The sequence below is a fragment of the Haemorhous mexicanus genome, chromosome 3 (assembly GCF_027477595.1).
Source record: "Haemorhous mexicanus isolate bHaeMex1 chromosome 3, bHaeMex1.pri, whole genome shotgun sequence".
Lineage (NCBI taxonomy): Eukaryota > Metazoa > Chordata > Aves > Passeriformes > Fringillidae > Haemorhous > Haemorhous mexicanus.
This window is the reverse complement of record NC_082343.1, coordinates 43,534,644-43,555,860: the sequence shown is the minus strand read 5'-3', so window position 1 is coordinate 43,555,860 and position 21,217 is coordinate 43,534,644. Positions and strand designations below refer to the sequence as shown.

Sequence of the window (21,217 nt, the reverse complement as noted above, 5' to 3'; positions counted from 1 at the left end):
GCTAGTGTTCATTTTCTTGTCCTGACTGCAGCCCTTTAGCTAGCAGAAGCACTCATCATTATGACAACTCTGTCCTCTGTGACCATTACCTCCGCCACTTCACAGCAATATCAAACATATCTCTCCACTGCATCAGTCTGGTCTTCCCATTCATCCGAACTTTGGAGTTTGCCCAAGTCCGCTGCACAGCTTGCATTACTTCTAGAGTGGCCAATCCCATTGCTGAGATGAGGCACAAGGACAGAGGTACCAACAACAGAAACAGAAAACCAATTAGAGCCAAATACTCAGTGTTGCACAGACAGGAAAACTGAAGTGGGAAAGCAGTGTATTTAAAGGAATAAAATGGACATCGAAAAGTCTGGGATATCCTGATTTCCAGTGCCCAGCTACGTCAAGAAAATGCTGACATAATGATTATTTTGAAGTTTCTATCTGATTTGAAAGAAACAGCGCATAAACCCAATTTGAAGATAGAAAAAATACAGCATTCAATTATCACCTTGACTCTCCAGCCCCCCTCCATCCCCCCTCAAATTTACAGAACATTTTCAGTATACCTCTATGTATCCTTTTGTTTGGAAGAAATCCTGGTGTCTCATACTGCATCATGGAACCCAGATGATCAGCTACACATATGAGCTCTTGCACATCAGGCTTATAGCTTTCAAAATTCTGAAATAACACATCTCTTACAGAGGAGAAAAACATGCATCAGACATAGATTGGCTATAACAGTCATGAAAGCATTTGGCAAAAAAAAAAAAAAAAAAATCTGTGTTTTACAAATCAATACCATTTGTGTGAGAAATACTTAAAGGATAAAGACCACTCATTCCTCCTCCAGTCCACTGAACATACATAGTATGTTGCAGTTACATGCAATATCTCAAATTAATTCAGTCTAACTGAATTCAATGGCAGACCATCCCCCCCATCCCCATCCCCCCCTTTAACATAGGCTTTAAAAATAAAAATTCTCACTTTATATGTGGCTGTAACCCTGGCTGCTCTTCATAATTTTCTATAAGAAAAGGAAGGTTTTTGGCCCAGTGATCCTTGAAATTTCCAGGAAGATCTGTATCAGTATTATACTCTGTAAGAGGGGTATCCAAATGTGCATGCAAATATCTAGAATACTCTGGTGGAAAGAAATAAAATTAAATACTGTTTGCATAATCAGTTTACTTATGCCATTACACAAAACCAGTAAGGAGGTTATATGCTTGACAGTTAAACAACATGACTTAAATTAGGCATTATTTTTAGACAATATCATTTTTCTATTAGCCAATTTCCAAGATAGAAATAAGTCTTTTTCAACTAAGTATCACAACAGTCTACGCTTATATAGAAATGTATGATCCATTTTTAGACCTAGTTTTTAACTGTATGAACATTAAGAGTCAGTGTATCTTTTTCTTAACATACATAGTCAACAGTACTCATGAGAATGTACATTGTTTTCTCTAGAATGACCATAATTACAAGCAAGCATGCACTTTTAGGGTCCTTGAAGCATTTAAGAAAAAAAATTTTAAAAACCCCAAATAATTCCAACTTACCTCGTAGATATTTCACTTTCAGATATTCTGGACTGGCCTTCTGTCCTGGTAGAGGATCATTTAACATGACTTTGGTCTGAGCTTTTATGCCTTCATAAAACTGTCCCATTGCAACATGGCTGAGACCCTTCATGTACTGGCACACTTCATTGTATGGTTCTAGCTGTAGACATCTCTAGGAGATTAAAGGAACAAAGCACCCATAAATCAAGAGACAGAAAGAATATCTTCAAATCATCCAACCTGTCTGGCCAGAAGACGCATGAAAAGATTTACTGATTATTAAGATCCACTTCCATCATAATTTTCTTTCAAATGCTGCTGAGCACTCAAACTGCTAGCAAATGTTAGAAAAAATATTTTCAGCTTTATCAAAGGAGAAAAAAACTGTAAACTCAAGCCTTGCCAATGCAAATATGCTTTTGCATAGTTTGCTCTAACAATATTAGCTCAATGTTAGCTGGGTGAAATTAGGCAAAATATACTCCTGACAATATTGCAAATTATTTTGGGTTAAGTATATAGATATATATCTTTTCTGTCATTTCCCCCATTCATCTCTTCACTACTTCATGCATTAGTACACTTCTATGTTAGTCAGTTATTTACTGTACGTTAAACATACAGCAAATTCCTGTTTGATTCAGAAATGAATGCTCCAATTCTTCCAGTAATTACATGTCTTTAGAAGAGCATCTCTATCTCAGAAGTTGAAGTACCTTTTCAATTACAGCAGTATCTACAAACTGGGTTATAGAAAGTGAGTATGTAATAATAAACATAAAGTGTTCTCCTTGGGATAAGCACAGACTCATTTGGAAAGGGATCTTATTTCATTCCTTGTTTTAAGAATATAGGCATACAAATAACACCTGCCTTTTTTTATTCCATCTCCAAAATAAGGCAATTATTTAATGCCAGCAGAGATAGGCAAGATTTTGGCAACATGAAAATTTTTGCAAGCACAATGAATCACAACATATGCTGAATTTTTCAGAAGAAAATACTCTAGAAAAATTAGATAAACATTGTAACTTATTTTCAGCTGAAAATTACAGACTAGTACATTTTACTTTTCATCCAATATGAAAAAAGTTTAAGTTTCAAGTCAAAGTATCAGCAAGAACACAAGTACCAGTTTAAAAAGAAAAATACAACATTTCAGCCAGAGCTTGGCTTTACAAACAAATAAAACAGTTAAAGAAGCCACCTTAGTTTTAGCAAGATTACATTTTTAATTACAAACTGTTAAGTTTTATCTTTTAAGACAGACTTCAGAAAAGAACACTTCTAGTTCAAATGCACACACACTCAGAATGAAAAACTTGGAAATCTGTCCATTTTATTGCACTTGTTGAATACAAGACATTGTTAAAACATTTAAATTTTGTGTTTACTTAGGGCCTGCTTACCTTAAAATTCTTTAGTGCTTCATCTAAGCTACCATGATGATAAAGCATCATTCCCTTGAGCTGTAACGTCTGAACATGATTTTGATTCAGCAGTAAAGCCTTCTGGAAGCTCTCTGTAGCAGCATCAAAGTTGCCAAGCTCTCTAGGTGATTCCAGAACACGGAAAGTGAAAAATACAGAAGGCAACAGGGACAAAAAAAAAAAAAAACCCAAAAAAACCCCCACTTGTTAAAGGTGATTTTAAGGTATTCAAAGAGGATATAATTGAAGAGAAACAAAGTACTAAAGGAAAATTTCTATAACAAAAGCAGTAATTTTGCAACCATTCTCCTGTGGTAATAAAAGAACAGTTGCAGAGAGTTTGTTACTTCCAGAAATATGTACTCTGAAATACAACCCCACAAGACCACAGATCTTCACAACCCTCAGCAGACATTAAAACTATAAAAACACATACCAAAGGTATTTCTTCAGAAACTAAAGTAAATAAAACTTCCACACAAAGCATTCTTGGAAAAAATTATCTTTGAGGAGACTTTTTAACTTTTAAGTACAAAACATGTTCTTAAAATTTTACCAACTACTTAAATGCTGAGTAAAAAGAAAGCATATGGGGTTTGAAAACTGAAACTAACTAAAAAATTACTGACTGGAATTACTCCATGTGCAGGACAGCTGTACATGTAAGCAGACAGTAAAAACAGTCACAGAGAAACTGTCATGAGAAAATTAAAAATGAAATAGTATACAATTTAGTTTATAATAGTTTTTTTATTCGTTACTTCAAACAAGAACAACTCAAGAAAAACAAGATTTACTACTTTTAAATATATTTGCCAAAAAGAATTTTTAGAGTAGTGATTAACCACAGCTCTTTAATTTCAAATAAATGCATGAACACTGAAGCCAATACATTTGAAGTAGGATTTAATCAACTACAGCTCATGTTGTATTAACTCCTTCTATCATTTAAAATCATTTAGAATACTTAAAACATATCTTACTGAAAACTACCATTTAACTAACCACTGAGTCTGGGAGACTCAAAGAGATACCAGAGACTAAATTAAAAATACAAAGCAAACATAGAAATTATTTATATTGAACATATCCTGACATAGCCATATCAGCTGCTGGAGCTACCAAATATCACATTTGGTTCTGCACAACTTTGTAACAAATGTGTTAAACTTAGAGGGCATTTGAAAGAACACAACCAGACGAAAAAATAACTTTACAACTACTTCTGAATATGAGTACCTGTAGGCCTGTCCCAGACTTTTATACGCATCTATGAAGTCTGCTTTCTGCTTCAGAGCTTCTTTGAAGGATTCAATGGCTTCCTACAGCAAGGGACCAACAGAAAAATTTGTAACTTACTACATTCATTAAATTTCAGCATCCTCAGTAGTTATTAGCTATGGAATTTATGGCTATATATCAAAAGCTTTGGAAAGAACAAACAAGGCATGAATTTACTACAAAATCTATAGAGTAAAAATTATTACATAATAAATGAAATACCAAAACATCCTTTACAGTACTGACAGATTTAGGTGAAATTCCTTTGTCTAATATGCAGTGGGAATGAGCAGTTCTTTTAGTATTTTAACAGCGTTCAGAGATGAAATCCCTTCAGAGTTTGCTTTCAAAGCACAGTCTGCTCCCAAAGGCAAAACAATCTCTCCTTACAGTCTTCCTTCATTCATAATACACCTCTTAAGTTTTGGAGGCCCAAAGACCCCTTCAAATCTGCACTCTGCCTTTAATTGTCTTTTTGCATTCTTTGTTATTGCCTCAGTTGGAAACATTCTCTTTAGGGATTACAAAGTGATCATCTTCACACAACATGTGTACTGTTGCCATCACTGCTACTCCTGTTGTAAGGAATACAAGGTAATACAAAAAAAAGCAAACAAAATAAGCATGTGGTTAAAGAAATATTCCTCTTCAAAGAATCTGATTAAGAACTCAGCTTTTCAAACTAGAGTGGCTACACAAACTGGAATATTCAATACTGAGACTTCGAATTAAGGATGTAATAATCAACTACTTTATATTTCTAAGGAATGCCTGAAAAGTATCTTGAAGTCTTCAATGCAATAAATTAGATGCTGTAAGTAAAGAATTACTGGTATCTTTAGTCAATTTAGAAATTCTTATTTAGAAAAACTATCAAATATATTCTGAGCACTACAATGTGCACAGAAATACCCATTGAACAAAAATGTAGGATAATCACCTACAACTATCGATAGGCTCATATCATATAGATAAGTTTTAAAATCAAGACTATTATTCCCAAAACCAGTGATTCAAACAAATCTCTTTTCACTCAAAAATGAACACATCTACCCTCAACCCCATTCTTCAATTTTCAGCAAGTCTTATAAAACCTAACAGATGGCATGTAAAGTTTTCCTTTAAAAAGCAGCCTGAAGCTGAATGGAAGCTAAAGTGTATCTGGGGATGAAAAACCACTCTGTGACAATCTCTCTGAACATTAATATCAGAGAGGGAAAATGCTTCCTTTGAGAAAAGAAACTGGGGGGGAATGACATGGTAGTACAGAAACGTGTTGACCTGTGTATCAGAAAGGAGGAAACTTTGCTTCTATTCTGCAAACTGAGACAGCACTTATTTTTGTCAACTTTCCAGTCAGCTTTTTATTTTCACCATCACTTTTTGGGGTCTCTGTTGCCTACAACAAAAATCAGAAATCCAGACTATTATTTGCAAGTATCTCTTCTTTCTGCAAAAAGATACAGACAATAAAATTTTGATGACAGTCTGATGTTCCCACAGCATACAGTGAGGCTGTGGAAAAAAATACCTGCTTGGGAACTAAAAAAGTGAGGAAGTGTACTGCAAAAAAAAATAGAGATAAAAAAATAGTGCTTGCCTATAAATGATAGTGGGCTGAAGCTCAGGAGTCCTGGGCTGTCTCCAGATTCTGCATACAACCCTTAATGAACCCCAAGCTGCTATTAGAGGTTTAAAAAAAAGACAGCTTCTACTGCTGAATTCAGGAATCACACCATTGTATCTTAATTTTTCAAACTGAGGATTTCAGATAACTTGTCTAATTACTCTCTCCTCTGGAAAATGGCAGCAGTACTTCTAAATACTTTACAAACAAGAAACAGGGGCAATATTACTACACCTAAAACAGCGAGACGTTTTGAGTTAAAAAATGGTGAAAACTTAAAAAAAGACATGGGATGAACTTACTTCCCTGCTGATTTTAGAAACTGAAGGAGCAAGTTATGTTCCCTCAGGTTAGATATCAGCCTTCCAGAAACAACATAGAATTGAAATAAACATGCATAAATTCAAGGCTCTACCAGCACTTTCCTTTATTACTCACTAGCTCATTCAAGAAAGAGTTCAAAATTAATTTCTTCTTCATCCCTCTTCCCTTCCTAAAACCTAGGAAATCTCCATTTAATTTTAAAATTTTTGAACCTAATCATACAAATACTAGCAGAGGTGTTAAATACAAATATCTTTCAAAGCATTGTCCTTAAACATGTCTGTTATCACTGACCTAATGAGATTCAACAAGACCTGCAGTATTCACATATCATATAATGGAATATTTTTATTTTGCCTGCACTCTTTTACCTTAAAAATCTTCCTTATGTGAGAGAAAATACATATATCAACGCCAATGATATTTCTACTATTTTATGGAAATAACTTCAAATAAAGGGTATTGTTCTTCATGAACTATTGTTTAATATAGCTTTACCTTCAGAAGTCCTCTGTGAAAGAAGGTTAAGCCTTTATAAAGCATAGCTATAGGCTGATTTTTGTTTAGTTCCAGTGAGCGCTGAAAATCTTCATGGGCTGTTGCATAATCCTATGATAAAGAAGATTTCAGATGACACAGAAAACACCATACAAAAAAAGAGGAATATATACTTTTATTTCCATAAAAATAAGCTTCAGAGTTTTGTTTAATATATGAAGTCAGTCTCAGGGCTAAGCAGCAATGATTATCAACTACCAATTACAATATCAAAGAATGCACAATACACTTCCAACTTTTACAGAAAGTGCTGTATAAAACATGGTAAAGCAAATGGAAAAATAGCTAGAAGCAAAGAGTGAAATCAGAAGAATCAAGGAGGAAATCAGCTATCTAGTACTCACACAATCTTTGAAGATAAAGTTACTTGTTCTACATTAAAGCTTTAAGAACACCACACACAGATCACACAGCAAAATGGGATGCTATCATTTTTGTAGGGGTTTTTAGTTTATTGTGAGAAGTGTTTTTTCTTAAGTATATAGAAGAATTACTGCCATGGCCGTAAGTATTTTTCTTTTTAGACTGGTGTTTATCACTACTAATTAATTGCCAGTTATAAATCAAGTCAAAGTCTTTATCTACTTCCTACTCCTCAAACACAAAAGAATCTGAGGTGCGCATGCAAGGTACTTGTCCTCTAATGATTCTCAGCATTAAATAGATTCTCAAATAGATTTGCAACTGAAATACTTAGAGAATACTCCTGAACTGTCAGAAAGCCAGCTACAGGAGAACCAGGGCTTTTGTTATTATATTGGTTTCGGGTTTTTTAACTAAATAGGAAAGAAGTTCTAGAACAAAATTATCAACTAGCACAGAAGTCAACAAAATCATGAACAACATCCCAAACAACCAAAGCCAAAGAGAATCCCCAAACTCCACTAACCTCAGATATGAAGTAAAGGGTACCCCTGTGCCTGTAGAGCCTTGCTGATGGCTGTAGCTGAATAGCTTTGGTGAGATCTGACAATGCTTCACTGATTCGTCCTAGTGGGGACAATATCTAAGAGTACAAAACCAAAACACAGTTTAGAGCAGACAGACTGAATGGATTTGTTTTAGAACTATGAAGATTATTCTTTTCCATGTTCAACTTTAACAGAGTAATTGTATTTGCTAGAATAGGCTGGAAAGTTCCACTATAAATTTCAGTAATGATGGCTTTTAAACGCCTATGAAAGACTAAATTTCAAAGAATTTTTCTCAAAACTATCAGTCTATGTGAACATCACCACACTCACAGAAACCCTGTATTCCAAACTAAAAACAAGTCAGTCAAAGCAAAATACTCAATTTCAAGCCATTTCAACATATTCAAATGAAAATGTAATTAAAGTATCCTCCATAGCCTAATTTGAAAAAAACATTTCCCCAATTGAAAATGGTCCATTTCCAACTATTCAAATGCCCTTCACATTTTTAGATCAAGGTTCACAAATGTGCTAAGAGATCACTAAAAACATTAAAACTCTGAATATTATGGCAGCTATCATTATACAGCATGCTGACTTTAATATTTATACTTTTGGCTTGTCTACGAGGCTGCTTTTTAACATCTTAACATTTTCTGTAATTTAGTTAGCGAAACAAAACTTGATTTTTAAAATAAATACATGTGGGTTGGAATGATTTTTAAATTACATGCACAAATATAAACCCAAAACATTTCATTTTTAAAAAACTTGGTATTTTAACAACTAGTATTCACATTAGATTAACTAAGGTGACAAAAGGTGCAAACAGTAAGGTTCAAGTGATATTTTGATCAATTTTATAAAAAAAACAACAAATAATCTTGTTATATAGTATGTCAAAAACTGAACACTTACACAAAATATATGCCATTCCATTGGCTAGAGTAACTCCATATGGTCTGTGTCTTATTTTAAAACTAAATATTCCACAAATTACACTGATTTAGAAAAAAAGCATATCTTTTAACAGAAAGGAGAACAGAACACCAAGCTTTAGCCATTAAATCAGTTAAGATATAACTGGTAACACTGTATAATTGCAACTTCTCCAAAAGTCTGAAAAGACACAAAAAAATTCTCACTTCTGCTCGCTGTTCAAATACTTCAGGATGATCTGGTTCTAGACTAATCACCCTACTGAGCTCAAACAGAGCAAGTTCAGCATTTTTCATATCCTGAAAAGGAGAAAAATAAACAAGGTGAACAACTGTGCATACTTAGACTAATATATTCTCAAGATGAAGGACAACTAGATTGGCTAAGTGTCTGAAAGTGTAACAGTTTATATTAAAAGCTCTTCACACCTTTGCTAAAAACATCAAGATGCATTATTCTGCAAATAGCTGGAAAAAACCACATGTCTGCTACAAACAACAAAACTGAACTTTGTTTTTTCACATCATCTTTGTGGTGTACCTCTAACAATTTATTAATACAACTCTGTGAATAAATATTAGATTTAGAGCTCCAGAGGTACCTTGCTTGGCAGCAAAGCTGGTTCAAGCTCCCACATGAACTCCAACACACAGGAACACTCACACCCACCAGTGTTGTTGTGAGCACTGTTTGCAACTTAAGCCAAGTAGTACTGATAAATGGGGTAATGCCAACAGCATCCTGCCTACCTAAAATTTTAAATTGTCCTCAATTAAGTAGGTAATCAATAGGATGGAAGTAGCTACTTCACTGGAAAAAAATTTGAAGTAATTATATAGCACATTCTAGATTAGATTTCACAGACTTTTTTCTTTTTTCTGAAAGCAAAGAAATTTTGTGCTTAATATGATTTTTGTATCTTGCAGGTGTCACTCAAAAAACTTTTACAAAGTGAAGCTGTATCAAGACCTAGCTAAACCGAGAAAACAAACTCACACTGATGTTAAAAACAAGCAAATATGAGGGACCTCAAGCTCTTGTCAGCACCCCTAGATAATTAAACATTCTGTACAAAGAAAATTTTCAAGGAGTTATTAAATTATTCATTCTTCCAGAATTCTAGCAACTATTCAACCATGATTCAACTGGCCACAAATTCCTACAAGGACCACAGTCTACTCATACATTTCTCTCTGCTCAAGAAGTTATTTCAGCAGTAAGTATTGCAAGCAATTTAACTTTGATTTTTTTTTTTTAATTCAAAGTGGTATACTTATCAAGAGGCATAAGCAATCAAAAAGCGATGCAAAGTCCACTGTATTGGAAGAGCTGACAATGTTCCCAGGCTGCAAAAGACTTTAATTTCCAAATACAGCTGAGATATGGAGATAAATTCAGTGGGACTTCATAAACCTCTCAAAGGCAAAACACTGCCAGTTATCTCAATAGGAAACTCTTTCAAGAAGCTGTGGCTCACAGCCTTACTATCTAACACTCACAACAGTGCCTAATCTCCTCCTTTGGCACACTTATGTTGTACAGCTTTTCTTCCACAGTCTCACAAAGCAAACATACCCACAGCTTGAGCAGTATGATCTGCTAGATCCCTCTGTGTTATACAGTGCACCAGCCAAGGGACAGACTCCTCATGAAGTAGAGCAGCACAAAGACTTTGGGGTGTACTTAACATGTTCTCACTAGTCTAGTTATTCCTGTTACAGGCTTTCTTATAGTTCAGACTCAAATCATTCAGTTGGGTATTAATTAAAAAAATTATCTACTCACATGCAGTCCTTTTTTTCCGTATGCTATCCCTCGTCCATAAATTGCACTAACCAGCTCTGGTTCTTCCTGTTAAACAAATAAAATATTAATTTGTCATGTGGATTTTTTGGTTTCTTCAATATGTATTTAATTTTAGCTGATCTAAAGTAGTAAGCAATGAACAATCACAGCTACCAGGCAAAGAAATTTATTGGATTACAGCCCATACTTTCATATGCTCACAACTTCCAATTCAATTTAATGGAATTGTTCTGGAGTATTTGTCTGATAAAAAAGCCAAACAGAGAGCAGTTATTGTGCCACCTACCAGAAACTATTACCCTGTGTATATCAGACTAGATTACAATACACATTCATTAGAATACTCTGTTACCCAATGCATTACTTGTAACTTTACTCGTAATTATGTAACTTCTTCTGTCGCATGTCACTGAACTGGTAAGAAACATACAATTTGGCCACTCAAAGCTTATTTTGCATGCAATTTAAATTTGAGATTTAAAATTTGGGAGCAAGATATTATGACATCCTGATGAAATTTATATTCAGACAGCAACTAAAACCAGAGGTATTCTAGTAAAATAGTTCTGTAACATTCAAACCAACTTTCCTTGAGTTAGATTTAATTTAGTGACTTTCCTACTTGGCAATTAGACAGGATGCACCCAACATAGTAAATCTACTTCTTGTTTGATGTCATTTACTCCAACCACAGTTTCCCATACAAATTTCAAGAATTATACAGCAAAACTGTTTTATCAACACAACAATGCCTATACAGTGAACTTTCCCTGAAAACCAGTCAGGAATCACCATCTTCACACCTGCAAGGAACACAGCTGTCCTACAAAAGTTTGTAGCACAGGCCTGGTCTCTTTTAACTGGGACATCTGCCAAGAAACAAACTGTTTCCTAAGAAACAAACTCTGCTGTGGACAAAACAACAGAATATGCGGCATATCAGTGCTAGCAGCTTGCCAGACTCCAGCTGATTCCAAGTTTACACTTGGCTACATCAACAGTAGGTAGCTTCCTACTCTTAATACTATGGCTAAGCAAGGCTGTTTTATTCAGTTAAATGTTTTAATGCTCACTTTATATGTATTTAAAATTGCCTTGTGGAAAACTGAGTGAACAATCATGATTACTTGACAGCCTTTCAGGCATACCATAAGCATGACATTAAAGCATAGTTTAAACTTGAGATGTGGGCACTGCAAAAGTACTCTAGCACATAAACACCTCTCCCAGTATCTTTCTACAGTTGGTGTACCTTGCGTATCTTCACCTGTATTAAGTTTCCTTCTAAATAAAAACAGGAAACAATACATAAATCCAGTGGTTATGAAAGCAGGATTTCTCATTAGGGTAAAAAAAAAATCCTCACATTAAAACAAATCAAAGACAGCTATCACTAAAAACCTATATCAACCAAATAAAAATAAAAGCACACAAAACCCCCAAATGCTCTTATCCTCAGATAAATTCCCTGGAATAATTCCATTAAATTGCCACACTTCCAGTCAATTTAAGAACAAGCCATATGACACTTAAAAGAAATACATGCCATTATTTGCAGTATTGCTTTCAGCTTGCATTTGTGCACTTTTAACAGTTCAAATGAAAAAGTATGTCCATGCTTCTGGATGTTTCAGGTTTTTAGCCATAAAAATGCAGTATTTTTTAATCATCTTTAGTTGAAGCTTGTAAATTGTTGGGGCTGATTTTGTTTTAAATGTGACTTCCTCCTACTTAACTGCAGAAGGTTCTGAATTCTTTATTTTGGTCAGGAAAAACACTCATAAGTATTAGTTATGTTTTATTTACATATTAAACTAATTAAATTCTTACAGTTGAAAAAGGACAAAGGCAGCATACAAAATCATTTATCATTGTGAAAGCAATGTGTTACTTTCCACTAGCAATAAATTATCTCTGTCAGGGCTTTTTTCTCATGTAATTGGCACCATGCTGTCACCCAAATAAGTCTACTTTAAAGTATCTCATCCTACACAACAAACAGATAATCTAAGAAACTTCAGCTCTGCCGAGGTCAAGCCTCTGAAAACATGTGTTTTTTTGGTCAAAGTGCCATAAAAACATTATGCCTACAGATGAGGAAAAATACTCACCAAATAACCAAGATACTGATCACCCAGTTCTAACAATATGCTTACGTTTGGATGGAAAAGAAAATGAACAAACAGTAGAATAATTACTCTCATTTAAAAATCCTTAATTTAATATTTGTTTCATTAAAAGCCATAGGTGGCAATGGATATTTTCATTAAGTTATTTTTTGGGGTCCAAGCAGAAAACTTACCTGCAGCATTGTTGAAAAATGACGTATAGCTTCATCATACAAGCCGTTGCCAATCAACACGTATGCAATTGCTAACAAAACATTAAAAATGTAAATAAAACAGAAAAAACTCAGACTTTTAAAAGCTATTAAATACTATCAAATTGTAAAACGTTTAAGTTCCTACATGGCAGTGAAGATTATTTTAATCAGAGGATTCCTGAATGGCCACCAAAATGACATGACTTCCCTCAGCCATTACCTAGCATTCATTAATTATTCAATTCATACTGCGCTCTTCAGAGCTCTCTGGGGTTTTGTGATCTGCTTGTGGGCTTTTTCTCTCCTTTTTACAAGTCGTTTAGGAAAGGGCCCATGATACTTCTCAAAAACTCAGGATAAGAAAAGGTACTATGATCCCAATACAATAGCCCTGGATGCTTTCTCAGTTAGAAGTGCCACCTGGCTAAGTTTTTTTGACAATTTCATTAGGGAACTTCTCATTGTTTGTACACATATTGATAAACTTTATTAGTTCACAATTAGGTTTTCCTGCATTTGAATTACCTAGAAATACCTCAACTAAACTGATTTCATTATTTATAAAACTGAAACTAAAAAACAACTGAATCTTCAGCTATGTTATAATTATGAAAAGCTTTCAAGTTCTTGTGCATCCCCCCATTCTGAAGTAGAAGCCAAGCGTTTGAAAAAGACACAGACTATTAGAAATACGTTCCTGTAATCCCTACAAGATATAAAAATACAGTCAAATCACAACACTGGAATGCTGTAGTTTTGCTTGCATGACTGAAGTTCAGTTCTGACAGCTGAATATCAAGACTGTTTCATTTTGCATGTTTTAATCTCTCACAATTCTTAACTCTGAACTAAGCTCTGTCAACACTGCCAACAAAACCCAGTACCTTGAAGACCACAGCTATGAAAGTTAGAGAGAACTTTTCCCCAGGCAGTTTGCTCAAACACCTGGCAGTGGAACTGTGAGCAGATTTTACCTTTCCCCACTTACAATGAATTTAACAAGAGAAGAGGCACCTCTTAGCTTAATTATTTATTCAAACATGAGAAGAGACAAGTAAGTCATTTAAAGCAAAGGCATTATTAATAGGACACAGACACTTATCTTTCAGACAGGCAGAGCCACATTGTTTTGGCAGTGCTGCTAAGCACAGTTCATTATAAAAGGAAAACAGTTAAATGGAAAAGAAATAAGAGGCGTATTTAATCCAAAGCTTGTCTCATACTCAAAGCACTTCTATTATGAAGAAGGAAATATTTGAGTGCAATATAAGCTTTCTCCTCAATACATAAAAAGCTTCACTTGGCACAAATACATACTATTACCAAAAAATGGGAAAAAATGGGCAGGGGGAAGGATAGGATGAAGAGCTCTTGAATTTTCCTCATTTCATTCTTCTTCAAGACTGTAGTGTTATTAGTACAATCTTTAGGGTTTCAATCCCAGAACACAGGAAAGATGGAACATAAAATAAAGTCAACTCAACCATTCCAGTGTTAAGAGAAAATGTGGAGGCTGCAAGATAACTAAGACTTATATTGTCACTCAGTTGCCTTACTGATAACAACAGTATTTAGTTTATACAAGACACTTGGCAAAATGCCAAACTGAACTGTGAGCTGTCTGTAAAACTCCGGCAAGTGGCGGACAGCTAGTACCTGATACAGTACCAGCTTCTTTTTAAACAGTATCTTTTTGATTTTTTTAATCTTTAATATTACAAAACTACAAGTACTTCATTATGAAAAAATCTAATGGTTAACAATGGCTTGTTAGCCAAAGTATTTCAGTCTCAACATTCCTTCAGAAGGCCCCATACATTCTGTGTTACTTCTCCTCAGTAAAAGTTAAAAGCAACATGCACAAATAAGAAGGACCTAACCAGGCTCCTCACACCACAACATCCTTGGACTAAAGTGGGTAGATAGGTGCCAGCCTACATGCCAAACATGAGGAAAGAGACCTTCTAGCACAGTATTCCAAGCCTACAGAACAGATAGTAGAAGTATCAGATATTTTCATCTGAATGGAATTCTGGTATTCTTTGCAAGATACTACGAACATAGCTAGACAGTCTAGGAATATAAAAAAAGATTAAGCCCCCAAATTTTCCTGGATAAATTCATGAAGGTAGAAACTATGTCATAAAAAACCTTCTTAATTTTTTTAAATTCATTAGAAGGGATTAAAATCTCTCTTTGCTCTTATACAAAAGATGGTCTGCTGCCTTCCTTGACACACATCCTCAACAATCTCTTTGCTACCTCGTAATACCTCAATTTAAAGAAGAAGTGCAACTCCATTTCTGAGTCCCTTGAGGAAAGTATTTCCTGTTCATTTATTAGAAATGTCCCCATTTCTTTGTGCCAAGTGTGCTTTGAAAAAACTTCAAGTAGCAGCCTTGCACATAATTCAGAAAGTCTTCCTGCTGTGTATAAATTTTGATGGGAGGAGTGTGGAAACAGGAAACAGATCCAAGAGCTATACTTCATAGAAAGCATATTACATTTGTAGCATTTTGTGGATGTTTGAAAAGCTTTAGTCATCAATAATGACAGAAAAATGGGAACAGGAAGTAGCTGAGCCTATTAAAAAGGACTTAATCAGAATTCTTTTTGCACATCTGTTTATGCAGACATGGTGAAAAATTCTAGTGAAGAAATCAGGAAAGGTTTTTAGCAACAGAGATAAATATATGCTTTATATGACTAGAGAAAACTTGTATTTACAGACTTATTAAAATTAATTTGAAGTTAATTCATCACTTCAATCATCAATTTTCAAAACATTTAGTGCTAATAATTAGCAGATCCTTCACCTGCACAAACCTTATATAAAATATCTTACCCAGTTCTTCATTTGTGTTGTCATTATCAGTAGCAAATGGAAATCGTTTTTGCTCGGCAAGCAACTTCGCTTGACTCTGTAAAACATCATATTTTCAAGTGTTCAGCAAACAACACCACCGAATTTAACAGAAAATCCATGTTTTAAATCCTTAAGAGAATGCCTTAAAACACAAAGTTAAAATGAATGTGATTTCACTAAGTTAACTGAAATCAAGTTCATTCCTAGTCTACCACAGGGAGAAAAGCTTCTCTTCAGTCAGATGTTGTTGTTTTCTGCTCTAACATAAGGGTAACCAAACCTCAGAAAAAACATTGTCAGCATTTTACCAGGGACTCATGTTTCCAAATTGCATTTGCTTAAGGGGAAGTTTTCTGGCCTTTTTAAGACACCTTACTTCTTATGAAAGTTTATACTGTTTGCCCTATAATTATTCCTTTGTCTCCTGCAAGGGAATAGTACTGCAGAAGAGTAAAACACTGAAAATAAACACTGAAAAGAGTATCACTCCATCAATATAGAAAAGCTAAACTTCACAATGCCATACTAAAGAGGCTGTCCTTTCAACAACGACATTCTATCAGTTCTGCCCTTTGTTCAAACTGTAGTCTTATCTAGGATGTCTGTTCCCTAAATAATGCACCTATAGAAACCAACAGCGTCAAAGACAAGCCCCTCAAAAATGTAGAAATATTCAGCTCTATTTATTTCCACCAGTACTTTTCAGAGACAGCTGTAAGCCTACCAGAGTAGTTTATGTTAGAAAAATACAAAATGTTCATTTAAATCAATAGGTCTTTCAAACTGTTTTAGGAAACAAGAAGGGGGAAAAATAACATCTCTCTCCATTCAGTTATCTTCTTTCAATTTAAGTAAATAAAACTAAATTTAGTTAACTAAAATTTAACTAAGTAGCTCATTTCCACTACTGCCCTCCTTTAAGGTTGTTTTGCCTGTCCAAAAGTAGTCACATTAACTGTGTCCATGACACAGACATTTCATTTATCTAAAAAGTGCAAAAGTTAAATGGTCAAATTCCTTCGCACAGTTTTTGCCCTGTGTGTCTAATGATGAGAACATTTGGCCTGCTGTAAGAACTTGAGTGTTTTGGAAAGCAAGAATGATTAGCAAATGGATTTTACAAACTTTTTATTTTTTACAGCAATTAAAGGCGATGTTTGAATTCTACATTACACTATACCACTGAAAATTGTTTCTCTGCCTATATCTGCACCTCTACACTAACACAGTGTGGCAGTTATTACCCTTATAGAGAAAAAACATTAATAAAACAGCATAAAAATGAGCAGGGTTCAACAGATGTAACAATAAGAAAACTAAATCTACATTGCAATCCATATGCACTTACAAAGACAACATTTTCATATCACCAATGGCCTTCATGCAATATTCAGAAAATTACCTTTAACACTTAACTCTGCAAAACATTATTCTTCTATAGTTGTCTTAATATTAGGAAAAACAGCACAACATTTTTACTGAAGGACAATCTCTTCCTTGATGGACTTACAAAAACAGATCTACATATCTTTGTCTGCAGACAAAGATAAGACATAGCCAGATTCCACACTGGTATTGGAAAATAAGCCCCAAGCAGAAGGATCTCACAATACATTAGAATAATTCCTATGGATTACTGAGCTGCATGTGACAGCAGGAGAAGTACCACTACCTCATCTGTTCTGCCATTACAGAGTAACAGAACCATTGGGGTGGCAAAGAAAGTGGTTTCATACTTCCTCAACAAACTCTGAATTCAGGTACAGGTTAAACATCCTGCAGCTCTGCATGCACAAAAATGTCAGTCACTCTGTCTTCAAGAAACAGAATTTTCATCATAGCACCATATCCCAACGGGTTTAATTCTTGCTCTCTTTAAAACAACTGTTTTGGTTTTTTTAACAGGGAAATTTCTTTCTAACAAATATACATTTCACTGTGTTAGAAAGAATTGCTGGTACTGTTGGACTAGACTAGAAAGATCTTCTGACCAATATATGATGAAATCTAAGGAGAATATTCAAGTTAAACAATTGGCTGAGTGGATTTGCAGTATAGTAGTTTAAATTCCAAGTGCCAGCTTTGGAGAAATTGCTTCCAGTTAAAATATTGCTTACACACTCCCTCAACAAGTAATTTCTAAAAATTCACCACAGCTACTTTGTTTATTCACATGGAAAGTATTTGAAGATTTTCCATACCTGTATTCTATTGGACTGAAGACAACCCCAAACCTTTGTTCTCAAAAGGCTAAGAGTAGTATTGCAAGAAAACCCAAATTCCAAAATAATCCTCTTGAGGTCTCTCTACCAAAAAATACTCTCCTTCTGTTAGAATATTCTTCACATGCCAGGTCAGTATTACATTTAGTGAAACACGGTCTGAAGCCTCTAAGTCTCATCTTTGCAAAATGTTACTTCTGTAGAGACTAAAAGTCATTACTCTTACTTTTACACATGTTTTGTAGTAAACCTCAGGAAGATAATCTGGGTAAAAGCAAATGCATCTCCCCCTTTTTCAGGCATAGCTCCTGCACCTCCAAAAGCAAAAAAATTAATTGGTTGATTAATTGAGGTGAAGGTTAGCTCTCAGTGACAATTTCTGCTTCAATTAGTTGACAGCCCTAAAGACTCACGGCAGATTACTACAAAGTAATACTTTTATAAGCAACTTGAGTTTATTCATACTTAAGCCTTTTGGGCAGCTATACCTACAGATTAATAGATCTATTTGCACTTATTTCCCTGAACTTCATTCTAACTGGCTATGCAGCTGAAGTGATCTGCAACTTCAACAATCTAGTAAAATTATTTTGTACGTTACATTCTTGATAACATACCAGAATTTTTTCTGTATTCAAGGAAAGTATAGATTCACAGGACGCTGATCCTCCTATGTCACAATCCGATTCATGGAAGTGCAAAAATGATGAATCTGGGAGAAGAGAGAGAAAATACTTTTAGGAACTCACAGAGTTATGCATACGTTCTATTATCATGTCTCACATTTCCTCATGTTTGACTGGACACCTTCCCCACCGGGCATCCCACAGGGCAGAACTTTCATGAAGCACTCTCTGCCCATAGCACTATACCCGCAGAGCTAGGGAAGCAATAGCTGACATGAAAGCTTTATCTAATTAGTTTTATCCCTACTTATATTTATGCTTCTGGTTATAAATAGATTAATAAAAAGAGGCGCTAAAAAAATCGGGCAGAAGTGAAAAAGGAGGAAGCTGGAAGCAAATTGCAAGGGCTTGGGGTAGGCATGTCGTCTTTCAGCATTATGATTCCACCTTCTCATCCAAAAAGTAGCATATAAAATTCATTCCAATCCCAGAGAGGGAAATAAATGGAATGGACCATAAAGAGGTAGGGGGAAAGCTGCAGAAAACAGAGGTATAAAGACTGTAAAAAGCAGCCAGAATAATGAACTATAATTGACTGGACATATACAAAGGTAAGTTACAAAGAATGTAATTTCAAAAAGCGTAAGGCTGATTCATTTCCCCTGAAAGTCAAACACAGCTTGTTGACAAAGAGAAAAAGTTTAAGATATCAAACAAATAAAGAAGTAACAATAATAATCAACAACACTCCCGCAGATTGATAGATTACAGAAACCACTACTTCCCCTACATGATGCTTCTAATTGCTATTCCAACAGAATTGTTAACTTTTGAATCTTTTGGAACCTAAAGCTTCTATCATCTTTAAATATTTCAAGAATAAACAAGGAAAAGCAAATATACAGCATTATCTGCTTGAAACCATGTCACAAATACCAAATTTTATCAACTCCCTTGATGTTTGTAAATCTAAACTTGATGCTAAGTTTGAAAGGCTGGGGGGCAGGGTGTGCTCTTATATTTTGACTTCTTAAGGATTGCAGTTAATTAATTCTCTATCTCTCACAAGCACAGAGCTAAAAAAGAAAAACAAACAGCTCTTCTTGTAAAGAGAAATAAAGGCAGCATCTAAAATCATTCCCTGCAAATAGGAACTTGGATTTATGTTGAGCCATAAATGATAACCAGTGGGAGAAGTCTTACAACAAAAGCAAGGGTGGTAAAAAGCAGAAGTTCAAAGTTTAAAGTCAGTCCTGTGAGAACAGCAGCAAACCACTCATAGTTTCCAAAAAGAGTGCTGCCAGCACGAGGTTTCATCGCTGCCCTTTGTTCTTCACATTGGTCAAACACTCCTGTGCTACACCAGCGTTATTAACACGTTTCTTGTTCCTGTTGGTGCTTGTGATTCAGTAACTTAAGAGCTTTGGCTGCAGACTCAACAAGAAACTTTTGCTTCAGACATCAAAACAAAGAGGTGCATGGCCTAGCTCTGGAATAATTTCCTTCACAACAGCAAGGATTTACTGAAAAAATTTTTGTGAGGTGGTAGGGAGTAAGGTAGCCAAGCCACAAGCTTGATACAAGCTACAGCAGGGAAAAGCCCCTCAAATCTTGCAGTTTGTGGGGCAACAAACTGCTTTACTCATATGGGGAAATGGATCTGCCTTTGTCTGCAAGTCAGACACGATCAAACCTGAACCACATTAACAACTTAATGAAAATTAGGTTTTCTTCATTTTCAGAAACACCAACCAGAGAAAGTACTTTGGACCTTGTAGTAGGCTACAGGGAAAACTGTTTGAGACCAAAAAAAACACTCTCACAGATTCTGTGCAAGCTGTACTAAAACAAAGACCGAGAGCTCAAGGGAATTTTTCAATTGGCAATTAATTTAGTCCTAGCACTTAAACAGCAAGGAGTGAATTGGTATTTGAAGGTAAGTATGCTGTTCTGTAAGTAAGGCCTATCTTACTACCAGTGCATGCAAGGTACCAGAGATAACTGATGATTCAAGCAGAATTCTTTGTACCAATCCTAGTTACACCGGTTTCTTTAAAACAACATCCGCCGATAAATCAAAATCTAATCTTCCAATTCCACCTCTGAAGGAGTGCCTCGAGTCAATCATTCACGTCAGGTCTAGTAACAGATGTAATCAAGAGCTTTGCCATTTATTAACTTGTAGGGTATACAGATTTTAATCTCAACACTGGGTGAAAGTCTTCTTGTTTTATGCTTAAGCTTGAATAATTTGTAGCAATGGTAACCCGAGATAACTTTCAAGATCTGATGTCATGTTTACGTACTATGGCTCTCAGCCACTGTAGCCACACACACACACACAAAAAGGTGATAAAAACTAACCAAAGAACTTTATAAAGTAAAGACAAAAGCACACAAAAGGGAGGCGAGAAAGCAAAAACCCAGGTGCAGGAAACTCATAAGAAGTTATTTCCACAAAATCTATTATTCAAATGGATTACATTAATTTTCTATTAGTTGTTAGGGACTACAGGATTTGCTGATATGAGCACAGGCTGCATGAAATAAAGGGCAGGAAAAAAAAAATCACAAAACCATGCTGACAGCTAGGATGTCATGACACATCACTGGTTATTCTCTTATACATAATTTAGTATCACATTCCAAGCAATTGATAGACCTTTTTCTTCATCTGTATTATGAGCACACTGTGATTCAGACTGGCATCTTTGTATGGCGCATTCACACCAT

At 35.1% G+C, this 21,217-nt stretch overlaps 1 protein-coding gene across 4 annotated transcripts in view; it reads right to left on the bottom strand.

Annotated features, from left to right (window-relative positions):
- TTC13 (tetratricopeptide repeat domain 13) overlaps positions 1 to 21,217 on the bottom strand; it is a 39,590-nt gene that overhangs the window by 16,895 nt on the left and 1,478 nt on the right. For all 4 annotated transcript variants that reach the window (XM_059841559.1, XM_059841560.1, XM_059841561.1 and 1 more), the window contains exons 2-14: positions 18,476 to 18,570; positions 15,616 to 15,691; positions 12,750 to 12,820; positions 10,427 to 10,492; positions 8,848 to 8,940; positions 7,678 to 7,794; positions 6,729 to 6,839; positions 4,238 to 4,320; positions 2,978 to 3,119; positions 1,566 to 1,740; positions 985 to 1,141; positions 561 to 691; positions 90 to 222 (exon numbers count right to left, since the gene is read on the bottom strand). In XM_059841559.1, the coding sequence (XP_059697542.1) occupies positions 90 to 222; positions 561 to 691; positions 985 to 1,141; positions 1,566 to 1,740; positions 2,978 to 3,119; positions 4,238 to 4,320; positions 6,729 to 6,839; positions 7,678 to 7,794; positions 8,848 to 8,940; positions 10,427 to 10,492; positions 12,750 to 12,820; positions 15,616 to 15,691; positions 18,476 to 18,570 (1,450 nt within the window). The remainder of the gene's footprint in view (positions 1 to 89; positions 223 to 560; positions 692 to 984; positions 1,142 to 1,565; positions 1,741 to 2,977; positions 3,120 to 4,237; positions 4,321 to 6,728; positions 6,840 to 7,677; positions 7,795 to 8,847; positions 8,941 to 10,426; positions 10,493 to 12,749; positions 12,821 to 15,615; positions 15,692 to 18,475; positions 18,571 to 21,217) is intronic.